This window comes from Lampetra planeri, chromosome 32 (assembly GCF_965212315.1).
Source record: "Lampetra planeri chromosome 32, kcLamPlan1.2.h2, whole genome shotgun sequence".
NCBI lineage: Eukaryota > Metazoa > Chordata > Hyperoartia > Petromyzontiformes > Petromyzontidae > Lampetra > Lampetra planeri.
The window spans coordinates 1,656,438-1,672,312 of NC_136138.1; the positions used below are offsets into that span (position 1 = coordinate 1,656,438).

General features: G+C 46.1%; 1 protein-coding gene across 1 annotated transcript; it reads left to right on the forward strand.

Annotated features, from left to right (window-relative positions):
- The first annotated feature begins 643 nt into the window (after positions 1-643).
- Positions 644-14,314, forward strand: LOC144729277 (rho-related GTP-binding protein RhoA-D-like). The gene is made up of 5 exons (XM_078609424.1): positions 644-771; positions 6,343-6,500; positions 10,216-10,336; positions 13,369-13,499; positions 14,048-14,314. The coding sequence occupies exons 1-5, from the start codon at positions 651-653 to the stop codon at positions 14,219-14,221; spliced, it is 705 nt and encodes a 234-aa protein (XP_078465550.1). The 5' UTR covers positions 644-650; the 3' UTR covers positions 14,222-14,314.
- The last annotated feature ends 1,561 nt before the right edge of the window (positions 14,315-15,875 follow it).

Sequence of the window (15,875 nt, forward strand, 5' to 3'; positions counted from 1 at the left end):
TTCTGTACGTGTCTGTGCGAACCGGTAACCGTTAACTTTAAGCGGGTTTCCACCCCAGTAACTATGGGGGGTGGTGGGGGAGATGTGGTGGGGGAGGTGTGGGGTGATGGGGGGTGGTGGGGGAGGTGTGGGGGGTGATGGGGGGTGGTGGGGGAGGTGTGGGGGGTGATGGGGGGTGGGAGAGGTAGGGGGGCGATGGGGGTGGTGGGGGAGGTGTGGGGGGGCGATGGGGGTGATGGGGGTGATGGGGGTGATGGGGGGTGGTGGGGGAGGTGTGGGGGGAGGTGTGGGGGGGAGGTGTGGTGGGGGAGGTGTGAGTGGGTGATGGGGGAGGTGTGGGGGGGCGTGGGGGGTGATGGGGGAGGTGAGGAGGGAGGTGTGGTGGGAGAGGTGTGGGGGGGGTGATGGGGGAGGTGTGAGGGGGGTGGTGGGGGAGGTGTGGGGGGAGGTGTGGGGGGGGGAGTGGGGATGGGGGGGGGGTGCGACTACAATCCCTACCGCACTTAAGCACCCGCCGGGCGCGGTCCCATTGGCCAGCGGAGCCGTCCTGGCGACCCTTCGAAACGCTCGCGCGCGATTGGTGCCGCAGAAAACCGGCGACCAATGGGGAGGCGCGGGCAAGGGCGGGGCCCGCGGATGCGCGGTAGGGAATGTGGTTGGTGGTGGCGGCGGCAGAGACAGTAGCAGCAGCGGCAGCGGCGGCCCCTGGTGGTGGTCCCAGCGAGAGGAGTGAGCGGCGCTTCCCGATCCGAGTCGTGGTGCTCGCCCGCGGTGAGTGAGGCTGCGAGTGACGCCACCTCGTCCACCCCCTGCGTGGCGGCGTTCTTTATTGTCGAACAGAAAACGACCGTCCGTACTGAGTAGGCCTGGTCCGCCTCTCGGTGCCTAGCCGCTTGCCTGGATTCGCCGCCGCCCTCGGTGGCGGTTTAGAGTCGCGGGGCGTGGGTGGAGCCCGCCTGGAGGAGGGGGGGGGGGTAGGCGGGGGGCTTCCCGACGCGTTAAAACGTTTGACGAGGATTAGTTAACGAGAGCGTGACATTGTATAAGCTAGATAACGTGTGGCTTCTTGTCGCTAAAGACTTAATGCTAATAAGACTTTAGCGTAGCGTTGATACGGTACTTGATTCAACAGTACTGTATAGAGATTAATGTCACGATAACTACGCGACATGCCAGACAGTGGATGAGCAGATAGCAATTAAAACTACAGTACATTGTTTATTAAACCTCTTCATTATATATACACAGGCTGATTCAGTATAGAGATGTGCGAAAGGCAGATTGTTAATGTTTGTCGAGTTTCTCATCTATGAAGCAATGAGCATATAATGTGTTCGTTCGATACCCGAGAAGATATGGCATATTGTTTTCCTTATAATGATGTGCAGTATATGCAGTGTCCGTAGCATAGTACAACTGGTATGGAACGACTAATCGATTATTTTGTTGGGTATATTTGGTTCACGTAAACCCTAATGCCACGGGAGATAATACGGTGCATTACATGTAATAGAATGGCGACCAGAATTGCGAAATATCTCCTCTGAGGGTAAATTGTTGCAAGCCTCGTCTATAGTAGTATTTTATTTTAAAACATGTATAGCGGTATATTCTGTAATAATAACCTATCGATGGTTTAAGTATTGCTTGAAATCCATGAGGGTGTTTTTTACGCGAGTACAACCTGGGGTCTGTAGAAGTGAAGGGCTCACAAGTGATGTCATCACATCTACCCCTCTGTTTAAGGAACGAAACAGGAGAATGTATCCACAAATCAGGCTGTCCGCCTGATGAAGCTAGTTGTAGTTACTTGCGAAACGTCGTTCTCGGATTGTGAATGTTGTGGATTTTCTCCCCAACACACCGGTGTGCTGTACTAGTAACGAATGGGCCACGTTCTATTTACGTGACAAACCTTCACTAATTGGCTGTGTCGTGTGGTGGCGGGTTTAACGATACATTTATATTATGGAGAAGTATTGTTTGCGCTGTGAGGCTGGAGGAGGTCGTGAAGCCCCGTGGGCATTTATTAAGTCCGTGAGCCCAAACCAGAGACGTGTCTGTCGGTACCACAAACACGCCTCTGTTGTTGAGTGCTTGAGGGTAAATGAATGATGGATCGTGCTGCAAGGTAGCCAAGAGGTGACATCATCACGGAAGATGGGTACAGGTGCTGATGCTGCTCGCGTCCGTGGGAACTCGAGTCTCCTCCCCCATTTAGGTTAAGGATGTCGTAGTCATGTTTGTATTCGTGTGCAAATATGTTTGCACCACAATACAGGGTGCTTAAAAAAAATGTTGACAGTTTTATGGGACTATCTTTTTGAATGTAAAAAGAACAGATAATACACTTACGTGATAACAAATGTATGTTAATAGCTTTAAAAAGTCAGTCTCCACGTGTTCGCCATCATTGTCAACGCGTGCCTGGAATCTTCTCCAAGTGGTCTCCAGAGTCCGGAGGGACATTTCTTGCGGTATTGTTGCAAATTCTCAGAAGTGTTAACATTTTTTTAAGTACCCTGTATTTGTATAATCTAGGGCAGTATTGATTTCTGTCCTGATCATGCAGTGTGACGACTGCTATGTGCTTGGTTAACAGGAGCGCACTGGGTTTTGCGTGGACTCTGTTGAAAGCTGCCAGCTGCGCTTGATTTGTTTTTGAGACCCGACAATACTGCCCACTGGCACTAACAATACGTGGCGTTGATGACAGTATTACAGTGCATGATGCGAATTATGTTTTTGGCCATGCACATCAAGTAAATGGATGTGGTGTTATGGTCCAGACATCCAGAGTCCTCCGAGAGAAAAACACAGCCACGAATACATCAACCCATGTACAACACTTCGGCTAGCTTATTATAAATGCATTTTTCGCAAAACTGCTGTTTTCGCATACTTCTACAAGTGTGTGTTTAGGATAATTAGTTTTGTTACCTGGGTTTTAACCCGTGTCCGTGGGAATCACGAGTTCAGTAAGCACCATCCTCTCTGGCACGTCTCTATGTTATGATGCTGTGCTCCTCGGCCAGGGTTTGTTGTGTCTGCGTCGTTCCCACGTGAGGATTATCAGGAGGAGTAACTTGACTCTTAAGACCCAACCCTGTCGGGCAAAGCCGCCCAACCCCATTCTGCCTCCCAGGTAACGGTGCACTCGGTGGAGGAGGGTGTGACCCGCATAGTTTGGTTTGTCGTCAAAGGGCGTTGAGCACTGAAGAGGCACGGTTTGTTATTGAGCAGTGATCAGGGGAGTGGGGAGAGGACCCTCGCGGTTGAGTAATGCTGTGATAGCAAATAGTCACTGGATAATAGAGGGTTTTTTTGGGTTATATTGCGTAAATATGTAAATGTGTCGTTAAACCCGCCACCACCCGACACAGCCAATTAGTCAGGTTTGTCACGTGAACAGAACATGCCAATTCGTTTCTAGTGATAAGTGGGTCCAAAAAAAAAACCTGTATTATGGATGATATTGGTCTCCAAAGCCTCCGTGTTAAACAGTCACTGAATTGGTGATCTATTGTCCAAAATCTAATTCGAGTGTAAAATGAGAGCCCCTTGTCCCAATTAGTGGCCGAGTTGCGACAGATTTCTATATGTAATTGTGGGTTATATGATAGTCACCATATCGAAGATTCCAATGATGGTTGCTACAGCTAGTATGACTAATATTTGTCAAGCCAAACGTTGATGTAAACAAAACAGGCAATTTTTATTTCTTTAAGCGTAACCGGGTCCAGATGTTGTAATGGTGGTTCTCATAGGTTTAGTGTTGCTGTGGATTTTATTTTATTCACCGCTGCCAGGGGTGCATCCTCTGTGATAAGTATTTATGCTCGTCAGCCATGTCTGCAGTGGAAAATTGCCAATTGCGTGTCATAAATACACCGCGAAATGTGCAGAGCAGTTGACTTTCCAAAATGCATGGTGCGCTATACTGATACAACGTCATATCAATATGGTTGCAAACAATGCACCTTGGTTTGTGCACCGTTATAATTGTGTCACAGTCGTTGTTTATTCAAGGAATATTTTATTTCGAGCAGATCTAATTGTTCTTGTGCCAAAGCGTTGTTTGAAAAGTGTTAAATGCTGAAATGTGTTGGCTTTTGGAACATGCAGCGCATTCCAGTTTTACTTCAAATATGAGATGGATAGCTACTCCATTTTTTTTACCTTTAAAATAATAATGAATTGTCGAACACTTAAGTAGAACTATGGTTTTGTGTTCCACATACATTTTTGGGTGCCATTATGTATAATTTACAGACAAGAGGAGTTTTCCCATAGATCATCCTAGAGGTCACAGGCAGTGTTCATCTTCGTTAGGAAGCCACTGTGCTTACACATTTACCAGAGAATCACATCCTGGCCCGAAGTGTGCCGTCTGATTATTAAGCATTTAAATTGCAGGTTTCGCAGTGCATGTCAGGATTCTCAAACAAACTCGGGACCATTGCCACTTGTCTCCACTGGTTTCTCTGTAGGAGGTGTAAACAATACTGAAAACATACGAAGCTGTGCATTAACGTATATCAGACATTTTTGTTGGGGCTTACAGCTCGCTACATGTATGATGTCACCATAACATTAGGTGGGATTTATGATTATTTAATGAAAGTGTGATGAGGATGTTTGAGATGAAAATGCATAGATTTTACTGCGTCTTATATTTATTGCTTGATCTTGTCAAGAATTTCCAGTGTTATTGTGGTATTTGCTCTTGAGTAAAATGTGATGACTAGATTGTGTGTTACTTGACATCAAATGCGGAGGTACAAGAACTTCTTCTGGTCTGTGATATTTAATATTTTTATTAGTCACTTTCTATCTCCCATGGAGATAAAAAGTGGTATTTTATTACCCTCTAAAGGATGATATGGTAAGAGTCTAATGGATCTGTAAAAGCCAGTTTTAACACATTTTTTTAAAACGTGAATGAGGGATCATTCCATGATATACTTTAACCTCATTCGTGTATCTATTCAATCAATAGGTTCGCTAATTTTGTTTCCAACAACTAGTCCTTCATATTTAATGTCCATAATTATGTCATCTGGTTCAAGAGCTTTGCGTTTTTTTTCATATCACAGGGTTTACTTCAAGTTTCACGTCGGGGAAGGCCATCTTGTTTTGAATACCATAGGGAACAGGATAACTGGAAATGTATAAACCTATCAAATACATGAGCAAGCCGGTGTCGGGAAAGGTTTCTCGACCATCACCCACGAACTACAGAGCGGCAGCCAAAGGAAGGAACGTGCCGGAGAGAGAATGACCACCGCGGAGACGGAGCAATTAAATCATCCTGTGAGCAGGAGCTAGATGATCATTGTATCATGACAAAGAAGTGAGAGATGTGAATAGTTTTGAGAGGCTATCATGCAGCAGTCGATAGATCCTGGCTGCTGATGAATAAATAATGGCCTGAGTCAATTCCCAACGAGGATTTTAATTCACATCGGTGTCCTAGCTAAAACACTGGAGTGAGCTTATGTATGATACCATATTACCCATATTGTCCAACATAGGTACACATGTATTGAAAGTCAAAATTGATTACCTTGTTTTGTAAGAATAGGTTTTTTCCCTTTTTTCTGGCAACAAAACTGAAACCTTTTTACAAGGAATCATGTCTGCATTAACCACAATACTTGTAGTCAGAATACAAAAAAAAACACACTCTGATAATATATGCTATGTCCTTGAAACTGATTGGTCCACACCAGAGACAGCTTTCTTTTGGCATCCTCTGGTCTAGCACCGTTTGAGACGAGGCTCAATAGAAAGCCGTCTCTGGTGTGGCCCAATCAGTTTCAAGGACAATGCATATATTGTCAGTGTATTTTTTGTTTGCATTCTGACCACAGGTATTGTGGTTAATGCAGACATGATTCCTTGTAAAAAGGTTTCAGTTTTGTTGCCAGAAAAAAGGGGAAAAACCTATTCTTATATTTTGATACTGGCAAAGGAGGTCTCATGATGTAGATACCTTGTTCTGGTTTTCTAGCTTGAGGGTCAGCAAATGTCTCGACCCGTGTTAGTGTTTGCGTATGTGCAACTGAAACACATTTTTTGGCATTTGCGTTGCCAGGTGGCTCACGTTATTGGCTGCGAGTTCACTGTTTGTGTTCAAAAATTACCCCAGCCTTAAAATACTTCCAACCCTTACAAAGGTGTGAATCGTTCCTTTTGTATGCAACGGTCTAATTTTTTTTTCATAATAGTCCGCTGGATTACCTGTACTTTGTTACCGCCTGCCCTGAGCTGTTCCACACTTACGATGCGTATGACGACAACGCCATTTATCATTGCTCCGGTGTGTGGTTGCGGTTACAGGAATGGCGGCCATCCGCAAGAAGCTGGTGATTGTGGGGGATGGCGCTTGCGGAAAGACGTGCCTGCTCATCGTCTTCAGCAAGGACCAATTCCCTGAGGTCTACGTGCCCACTGTCTTTGAGAACTACGTGGCCGACATTGAGGTGGATGGCAAGCAGGTGAGCCTCTTATTGAGCCCGTTAAAAATGTTTCATGTGTTTGCTGGCCCCACTGTAAAACCTAATGGCATTGCGGTTTGCTCAATCCCCTGCTCTGCCTCGACAGATCCGTTATCCGTGGCCCATGGTATTGTGGCAGATTCCGTGGTGATACAGTTATGCTTAGTTTCAGTTCAGCTACACTTCCTGCAACTGTGCAGCCTCGAGTGTGGCAGTAACATTGGCTCGACGCCCTCAGCTATAGGTGTGATATGAGGTTAATGGACACAACCCTCATGAATTCAGCAAAGTAGTGCAGCAGATTATTGGTACATTGCAAGAATATTATGTTTTCATGTGCCATGGAAAACATGAGAAATCTGATTCTTCGTTTAAAAATCAATTACATAATTTGTGATATGCTCATGGGTCCAAACCCAAATTGTGCCTTCAGTGTTCCTTACAATCAGATAATCTGCTTTCTGTTTACATAGTTTGTGCTATCGTACCAAATAATCACATTCCATAAACACAACAAGCTATTTTTACGCACATTGAACAACATGTTTTGGCTACTTTGTATAATTAAGGCAACCCTGAAATGGCTTGTTTCTCGCCAATGCTGGAGGATGGGACCCCACAAGCGGGAGCTCTAGGGAGCCCCTCTAGAAAGCCCTTCTTGAGAACATAGTGGCCTCATCTACCAAGCTGGCCACACACCTTGGGAGAGATGGAAGCCACCCATGTTTCACTCCACATTAGCTGCCGATCGACTGTCGCGTCGGGAGAGCGAATCAGTAATCTCTGCATCACAAATGAAATAAACTAAACTAAAGTATTTTCATTTTATCAGGTAAGGCTCACTGAGAGGTATATAGCGCTATTTCAGAAGCGACCTGTCCACAAATGATGGCTCAACGAAGTGGCTTATGTGCAAATGTAAAGCAGCCAAATACTCCTAAATGCATGTAATGTGGACGGGAAAAACCCGAGGACCCGGAGAAAAATCCACGCGACTGCAGGGAAAATATGCAAACTCCAAATATACGGGTGTCAGGCTCTGGATCGAACCCACAACCACCTGCATACCAGGCAAGGTAATTAACATCTGGATTTGGTTTCTCACTTGATATAAGGATTTTTGTCGTGACCTGTGTTTTTATTCCGTATGTGCGAAAGCAACAAAGCCTGTGCAAGAAATAGTCTCTCAAAACATTTGACACATTGTAACTCGGTGGATTCCTTGTGTTAAGTGAACTGTTGCCAAAAGGGGGTTGTTTTTCTCCTGATGCATTCATGTATTGGCACGAAAACACATCACAGCAGCCTGTAAGTCTGGGAGATCTTTTTTGTCAATGTTTATCCTCAAGTGTTTTCAAACATCACATTTGCTGTTCTTGTACCATGTAGTTATTACACTCATTGGTGATGGTGCACAATCATGAATACAACTCACCACCATTCTCATAAACGTAACTATATGTAACAAGTCGGGGGGGAGGGGGGTTAGTGGTAGTGTAGTGGTTAGTGCAATGCACTACAAAGCTGAAAATCTAGGTCCCAATTCCCGGTCACGGCAAACATCAGTGGTGAGCGATACCTGAACCGGTAATGCCTGGCCCCCACCTTCGACCAACCCGCGTTGACCAGCGTGGTGTCGTAAGACAAAGCAGCTCCCTAAACCCACATGGTGAGGGGAGGCCTCCATACAGCAGTGAATTGACAAAGGGCTGCCCATTTTGTTTCACGGGTACATGTGAAGCTAACGCTTTGGAATTTTCTTTCAAAGGGTACATGTGAAGCTAACGCTTTGGGCTTTTCTAGAAAGCACTCTATTCAAGGCATTGTGCTGTGAAGTGCAGGATTATTCTTCACTCATTGTGTCCTCTCCCTGTTCTGAAGAATTGTCTGAAGCATTAGTCTGTATATTTGTTGTAGCTACACCACCGGCATACTGTAAATGCCAACTCGTCGCAACTCGGCACGGTACAGATTCTTTTTTTAATTCGCAAAAGAGATGCATGAAAAAACCGCCAACCCAGAGAGAGAGAGGTTAATCCTCCTTGGGCCTCGCCCCATGTGCCTCTGCACCGCCCTCACCGACTCGCACGAGCCAGCGATCCGGAACCACGCGACCAAGGCTGCGATTGCATCACTTTGCCCGGCCTCTCGCGCATGCGCACTTGAGATTTTACGCTTTGTATATGGACGTAGAACAGGAGATGCAGAGGAGCAGCACGCTGTGATAAAAACTATTTTTGCAGCAGTAGATTCTTTTTTTCCTTTCCCTCCGGTTACTCTGCTGGCCCCGGGGACCTTAGTACAGCAGCTATCCACAGATTTAGTGATATTTCTTATCGGCAGAAATATGAGAGCCTTACCACCTCTCAATTTTTGTCCAAACATGAGGAATGGCAGGAAAATCAACCCGCAGCTGGGTCTGTGTATTGCGGCTTAGGGCAGGACCAGCTGTGACCACCACGATCGCTGTTGGTGATGCCTGGGTCTGGATCATTGGTTGTAGTGCCGTCTCCGTCTGGTCTATGATGGACAGATGGGAAGCGCCTGTGGGCGTGGGAGGGTGCCTTGCTGCGCATTTCAGTGCATGGGCACCACTTCTGGTTCTCCCTTTGGTCTCTCCTCAGTCACTCGGGAGGTCTTCGTGTCAGACAAGGCGATGCAGGCTTTTCCCTCTCTCCATTCTCTCTCTCCCCATTCCCTCTCCCCATTCCTTCTCTCGCCATTCGCTCTCTCCCCAATCTCTCTCTCTTTCCTCTCCCTCGGTTGGCCTCTGGGTTGGCTTCTTTTTTCATGTTTAAAAAATATATATATAAAAATTTAGAAGTTTTTTTTGCAGAAACATTTCTACTCTTGTCGTACACTCGTGCGAGTTGGCGTTTATTTTATGGTGGTGTCAAAATGTTGTGAGGTATTGATAAAAATGCATATGGTCAATTTATTTATTGGTTGAAACATGCTTTGGTAGTTTTATGTGTCTTAAGGAACAACGATATTGGTACCTATAATTCGGTGTTTTAAATGAAGTTTTATTCATAAAACCGCTTTATGAACAAGCATCACATTGGTTGATTAAAATGAAATCACGATAAATGCATCGAATCGGATGTATAAAAATCGAATAATCAATCATTTACAATTTGTGTGAAGTGTATGCAAATATATTTTATTTTGGAGAAACTAACAATACAAACGTTGGAGCAGTGCGGCAGTGGTTGTGGACTTGCGCGACCCCTTCGGTCACCTTAATTTGATTCCCATCCACGGCTGACATCAGTGGCGAAAGATGTCCAACCCGGTGCCGTGCACCATCTCACCGACCCACACTGACCGGCACGGTGAAGTGTAGTTAGGCAGTTCCCACGCCCGACAGGGCATGTCGAGGCCCTGATTTTACGCTATCGTACATAATTGTTACTTCTAGGTTAATGGGATGAATGAAACGGAGCAAACTCATCGGATGCAACGAGACAAATAGGCACCAAGTTCGTGATCACGATCCTAAATTTTGAATAATAATTTCAAAGTTGGGTGGTGGGGTGGGGTGAGGATGAATCAGGATGTCTAGTACTTCAAACCGTATAAGGGAGATAGTGCATTGTACTGTGTATATGTGAGTGAGTCTTAGTTGTCCAGCAAAGGGGTTAGACAAATGGCTTGAGCAGCCTAGTACCGCTCTCTCCACGTGTGCTGTGTGCTTGTGGTCGCGGGTTTCCAGGTGGAGTTGGCGCTGTGGGACACTGCGGGGCAGGAAGACTACGACCGCCTGCGACCGCTCAGCTACCCGGACACGGACGTCATCCTCATGTGTTTCTCCATTGACAGTCCCGACAGTTTGGGTAGGAGCTGCTGGAGAAGTGGCACTTTCCAGGGCATAGAGTGCGGCGGCGCTCATAGCTTTGTCGGTGGCACGGGCGAGTGGTCGCCCGCCTGCCGTCGCCTGTTGCAAAGGTTCACCGTGGATGTTTATGATCGCCGACATTCGTAAAGAGAGGGTCATTACATGAAGGATCAATATACTTTTTCTCTTGTGGCTGAGCCTGCCCTCTGTCTTAACCGTGTGATCAATATACTCAGTATTTTGTTAATTCTGTTACGAGTTTAGTGTTCCGGCTCTCAAGTTTGTTTTTCTTTTAACCGTAGCAAAGCTCGCGCAAATGCTGTCAACGTGTGTCGTCTAGCGCAGCAGCAAGCTGGGCAGAAGAGAGCCGAGCTGCAGTGCTCCAGCCCGCACTCTCCGCTGCTGATGGGTTCTTCTACCTTTATTGTACTCTCAACCGTAAAGCCCTTGTTTCAATGATGAGTAATGATGCTGAACAGTCACTGAGGAGGTGGCAATCACGATACCCAACTTTTCCAAATAATATCAATACGTGATTTTACCGAAAGAACCAAAATGTATGGATTCCTGCAGTCACGAAAGCTTCAAATCAAGATGAATATAAATGAGATAACGGGCAGCATATCAGAATATGTACAAGGGAGGAGGAGGAGGGCTTAACAATGTGGTACATCTACTAAATGTTTTCTAGAGCCATGTGAGGATAGGGCACTATTAAAGCTGGAGCTGTGTGCTGCTTTAGGTGTCCTTTTGATGAATGCGGTTGGTTTCCAGGTATTACTGTACTGTGAAAAAGTAATATGTAAGTTTCAGGAAGTGCCTTTTCCCTTAAGTTTTATCATCCACAAAGTAGCAGTATGAGGAAGGCTGCTATTGACTAGGAGCGGGAGAGGATGAATCTACGTATTGCTGCCTATATTTTGCAGGAATGTAAGGTTTAGTGAGAAAACTGAATATGCGAATAGCAACAGGGAATGCGAATACTAAAACACACGTGTCAAATGCCGGGTCTTTATTTAACCGGTGAGACGTTATTAATACAGAAGGTCATTCTCAAGTCTAAAATTATCCGATTAGCACGGTTGGTTATGTACGGTGTGAAAGAAGTTCAACATACATACAATATCCCAATTTAGACTGGCAATCCATTGTGGGTAAGGAGGGATGATCATGGGTGAGACGGTTATGTATCTTTCGATTTAAAGCTTTCGTGACTGCAGGGATTCATCTTCCTGGTTCTTTCGGTAAAGTCACGTAGAAGGGAAGTAATAATATAATAAAAATAAAACATAATAAAATAATTCTCACGACGTTTCGGCCACAACGCAAGCAGCCGTCCTCACCTGAGGACGGCTGCTTGCGTTGTGGACGGCTGCTTGCGTTGTGGCCGAAACGTCGTGAGAATTATTTTATTATGTTTTATTTTAATTATTTTATTACTTGCCTTCTACGTGACTTTACCAAAAGAACCAGGAAGAAAAAGGTTATGTATCTATTATCACAATCGGAGCTCGCTGCACAAATACCCAGATACACGCACACAACCCGTGCCTACACGCACAACGCGGACGCATTACACAGCCACCCACTTAGCCTCCTCCCCCCCTTCCACCCAGGCCTTATACACGCTAATTCCCAGGTGTGTGCAGCCCAGCAATCGGGAATTTGTTTTTGTGCTTGGCTCAGATCGGATCGGCAATTGCATGAACCGTATAAATTACTGTCCACCCCATTCCTCCTCCCCGCCTCAGGCCGGTTGTGATTGTTTACAGGCCTGTGTGGTGGAGATAGTGGATCTCATACTGATGTAGGAAATTGCCTTGCTTGAGTCAAAACCTTTCTCGTGTTAACTGTAAAAGCTGGTGTGCCCCAACTTGTCAAGAAAAACAGCGGTGTTTGTGCTGCCTAAGTGAAATTATATCAGGGAAACAGCAATGAGATGATGGAAAAGTATACCATAGTGGGTGAGAGAGGCGTTTTAATGAATGTGCCAGCGATCAGTAATTGGCAGATGGGCAGCCTCCATTCTTCACATTTTGAACATAACCTCGGAGTAATTCGTTTCACATGGTGATGTACAGCACTTGCCCTTTTAAAAAGCTATGAACATTCTGTTGGCCTGACACAAACTATTACGCTCTCCAGTCTGCATATTGTAAACTACACAGACTCAGCAGATAGATGATTGAATTTACATGGTCATTCCAGACATTCACATGCTTTATAGTCGTGATATAATCGTTCATTATGTTGATTGCAATACGTGCCAGTGTTGCATGATGAATAGCATTTAATTATTGCTCTGATTTTTATAGACATGTTGACCCAGGCCACCCTTTGCAAACGAGACTGCTGGTACCTCGATCACGCGCCTGGTTACACAATAATCCTGAAACTCGAACTTGGTGCGGCATGTAACCATAGTTTAAAACTGCTACTTCAGAATGCGTTCACTTCACAAAGTGCTGCGCTCACTTCCTTGACGTGTGTCTATTTCAGTGTTTTCTTCTTCTAACCATTTATCCTCACTTGTGTCTGCCCCACTCCTCATGAGGATGACCACGTGAAGTGGATTTTATTTCAATAGGATAAATTATTCATTTTCTTGATGAAGACAAAAACTTTTGGTATTCCAAAACACACCAGACAAACATCAGCATGTGCAGCTGTATTGCCAAAGAAGACTTAGATATAGTTTAATTGGTTCAGGGGTAACTATAGAGGAGAGATGACCGTCGCTGAACGGGTCGATGGGCGGGCAAGAATAATAACGGCCAAGGAATGGAACGCGTCTGAGAGGACGTCCACCGGGGAGATGGAGCGATGAGATCAGTCCGCGTGCAGCAGGTGCTGGGTGCATTGTTGCATTGCAGGATCGTGAGAAGTGGCGGTTGGCTCGGCGAGTCCTGCATCCAGCAGTGGATTGATGGCGGATATTGATGACGACGATGATGATGATCGAGAAGGGTTGGTGCCCGTTGTGTTTGCTGAACGCAGAGGGTTGAGGCAACGTTGCTCGCACTTTTACAGAAAACATTCCCGAGAAGTGGACGCCGGAGGTGAAGCACTTCTGCCCCAACGTGCCCATCATCCTGGTGGGCAACAAGAAGGACCTGCGCAACGACGAGGGCACGCGGCGCGAGCTCGCCAAGATGAAGCAGGTGAGTCGGGGCGCGCGGACCGGGGCGCCGGCACGCACGGCGGGGCAGGGGGAGGGGCACGACCTCCAGCCAGCTGGCGGGGGATACGCTTTGTCTGGATTTGAGCGTTGTGCATGGCTCGCAATCAGAAGGTGGACTTGAGTTGAAAATCCCACCTGGGAGTTGATCTGCCCCCCCCATTGTTCGAGGGCTGATACAAAATGAGTAACGTTTTGTGGGAAGTCAAGCATATCTCTCTGGATGCCCCTTGCCATAGAAATATGGCGTTTCTAGCAATGGTTTAGGACTGTAAAAGGATGGGTCCTCCTTTGAATGAGAGGCTACTTATATTGTTTTAGACTTAAAAACATGTATTTGAACCATACGAACGTTAAATAAAACTTGCTTTTATAAAACTTCTACAAAAACTAAATGCATTTGACTAAACGGGACAGAATTCCAATGCGTGGCCACACGTGGCCGCGTGCAACTCCAGCCGCGATTTCAAAAGCCGCGTTGACCCAGGATCCCCACCCCTGTGCTGCGCTGGCCGTGCGCCTCGGCCGTAGGAGCCCGTGAAGTCCGAGGAGGGGAGGGACATGGCGAACCGCATCAACGCCTTCGGCTACATGGAGTGCTCGGCCAAGACCAAGGACGGCGTGCGCGAGGTGTTCGAGATGGCCACCCGTGCCGCCCTGCAGGTGCGCAAGCGCAAGGGCAGACACCGCTGCCTGCTGCTGTAAGCCGGCCCGCACCCTCGCCGTGGCCCGCACCCTCGCCGTGGCCCGCACCCTCGCCGTGGCCCGCACCCTCGCCGTGGCCCGCACCCTTGCCGTCGCCCCCCCCATAACCGAGAGGTCGCCTTCCGCGCGACGCTCCCGGTGCGGAACCACTAAGGCAGTCGACGAGTGAATAGGAAGCCGTCGCCACGAAACTTAACCGTCCCATCTGCCTACGAATTGAATGTTTGCCCGCGGTGTGTCCTGTGATCGGGTTAGACCCACGTCTTCACCGGCCGCGGTGGCGTACCATCGCTTTAAATTCACCGGGATTGGCGCGCGGTTAGTTTAGCGTGGCGAGCCAACGCGTGGCAGATGTTTCGCGTAACCGTGACTTTGCGTTGCAGGGGGTACGTGGTCCTTTGTCGTGTCCGCAGGACAGCAATTGATAAGTCCAACCAAACCAATGTCATGAAATTTAAATGACCTTCTTGGAAAAGTTATGTAAATAATTTTGACCAGTTTTCTAAGAAACGGGGAACACAATTGCGTCCAGTGGTCCCACCACCTGATGTTTGGCAACGCACCTTTTCAGATCAGGCACGTATCTCATCGTTGTAAAATCGTGAAAAGCAAAGTGCGAGGGTGCTCTAGCCTAATTATATCTAACCTTTGTTGTACGGCACAAGCTTTGGAAGCGGGTGTCACTGGAAATCACGCTGTTTATTTAACAGTTGGTACTGTTTTTTGGTGCATGGCGGTGCATGGTGAAACACATTTTGAGATTGTTAACAAACGTTAAGCATTTAGCTAACCCCTTGAGCAAAAATAATGCATCGATCACTACTAGATCTGGTTGTTAAGAAATCTTTTTTTTACTTATATGCTTAAAGCCAAATAGTAATTTCCAAACTTTTGATGAGTTTTGTGGTTCCAAAATTCCGCAGCAGTGCCCATTATATGAGTGAATGGTTGTTTGCATTCAGAGAATGCAGTTCTGAATTTCACAAAATAATTGAATTCAAGAAAATATGCTGTCGGTCAAGTGCATATTTAAGAATCCTTTTGCACACATATCACAGGATTAGTATTTTTTCTTTTTAAGTACTTTAGGTAAAAAAAAATCAAAATTGCTTTGCAGCTTACTGCAAAGCTGCATTTGGTATCTGTGCTGTGCATTGTCTGTGCTAAAGTAGTTGTGTAACTTTTTGAGTGATTTTAATATTTGAATGCAATGTAATCTTACTTGGCTAGTACAATGTAGATTTTACAAGTTGCTTTGGAGAGCTAACATTGGGAATTTTCTTGTGGTGCTGTGGTCAAGAGACTCTTCTGCACAAATACATACCTGCCAACCCATACGGTTTACCCGTATTCTTATACACGGAAATTGAGTTTTCAGGTTCATACAGCGTGCAGCCTTTTCAATACGGGCAAAAAAGACAAAGTTCTATGTGTTTGTGTTTCTCCCTTGTGATGGGACTTTGTGGTATGAACGTTGAGCTTTATAAGGGCACGGGGTGACCAATAAGATCTGGATTGGTCTGTAATAAGGTAGGGCACTGATAAGGGGTTGACAGGTATGTATATACGTTGTTAGCTGTTGACTGAATTCACAAAGCACTGCATTAACCTGTACTCCTAACTACTATTACCCTTAAAATAGGAAGTATTTTTT

Coding starts and splice junctions, on each gene's coding strand:
- LOC144729277 (XM_078609424.1), top strand. CDS start 651: ATGTGGTTGGTGGTGGCGGCGGCAGAGACAGTAGCAGCAGCGGCAGCG. Junction 6,501..10,215: donor TTGAGGTGGATGGCAAGCAG/GTGAGCCTCTTA, acceptor GCGGGTTTCCAG/GTGGAGTTGGCGCTGTGGGA. Junction 13,500..14,047: donor AGCTCGCCAAGATGAAGCAG/GTGAGTCGGGGC, acceptor CCTCGGCCGTAG/GAGCCCGTGAAGTCCGAGGA.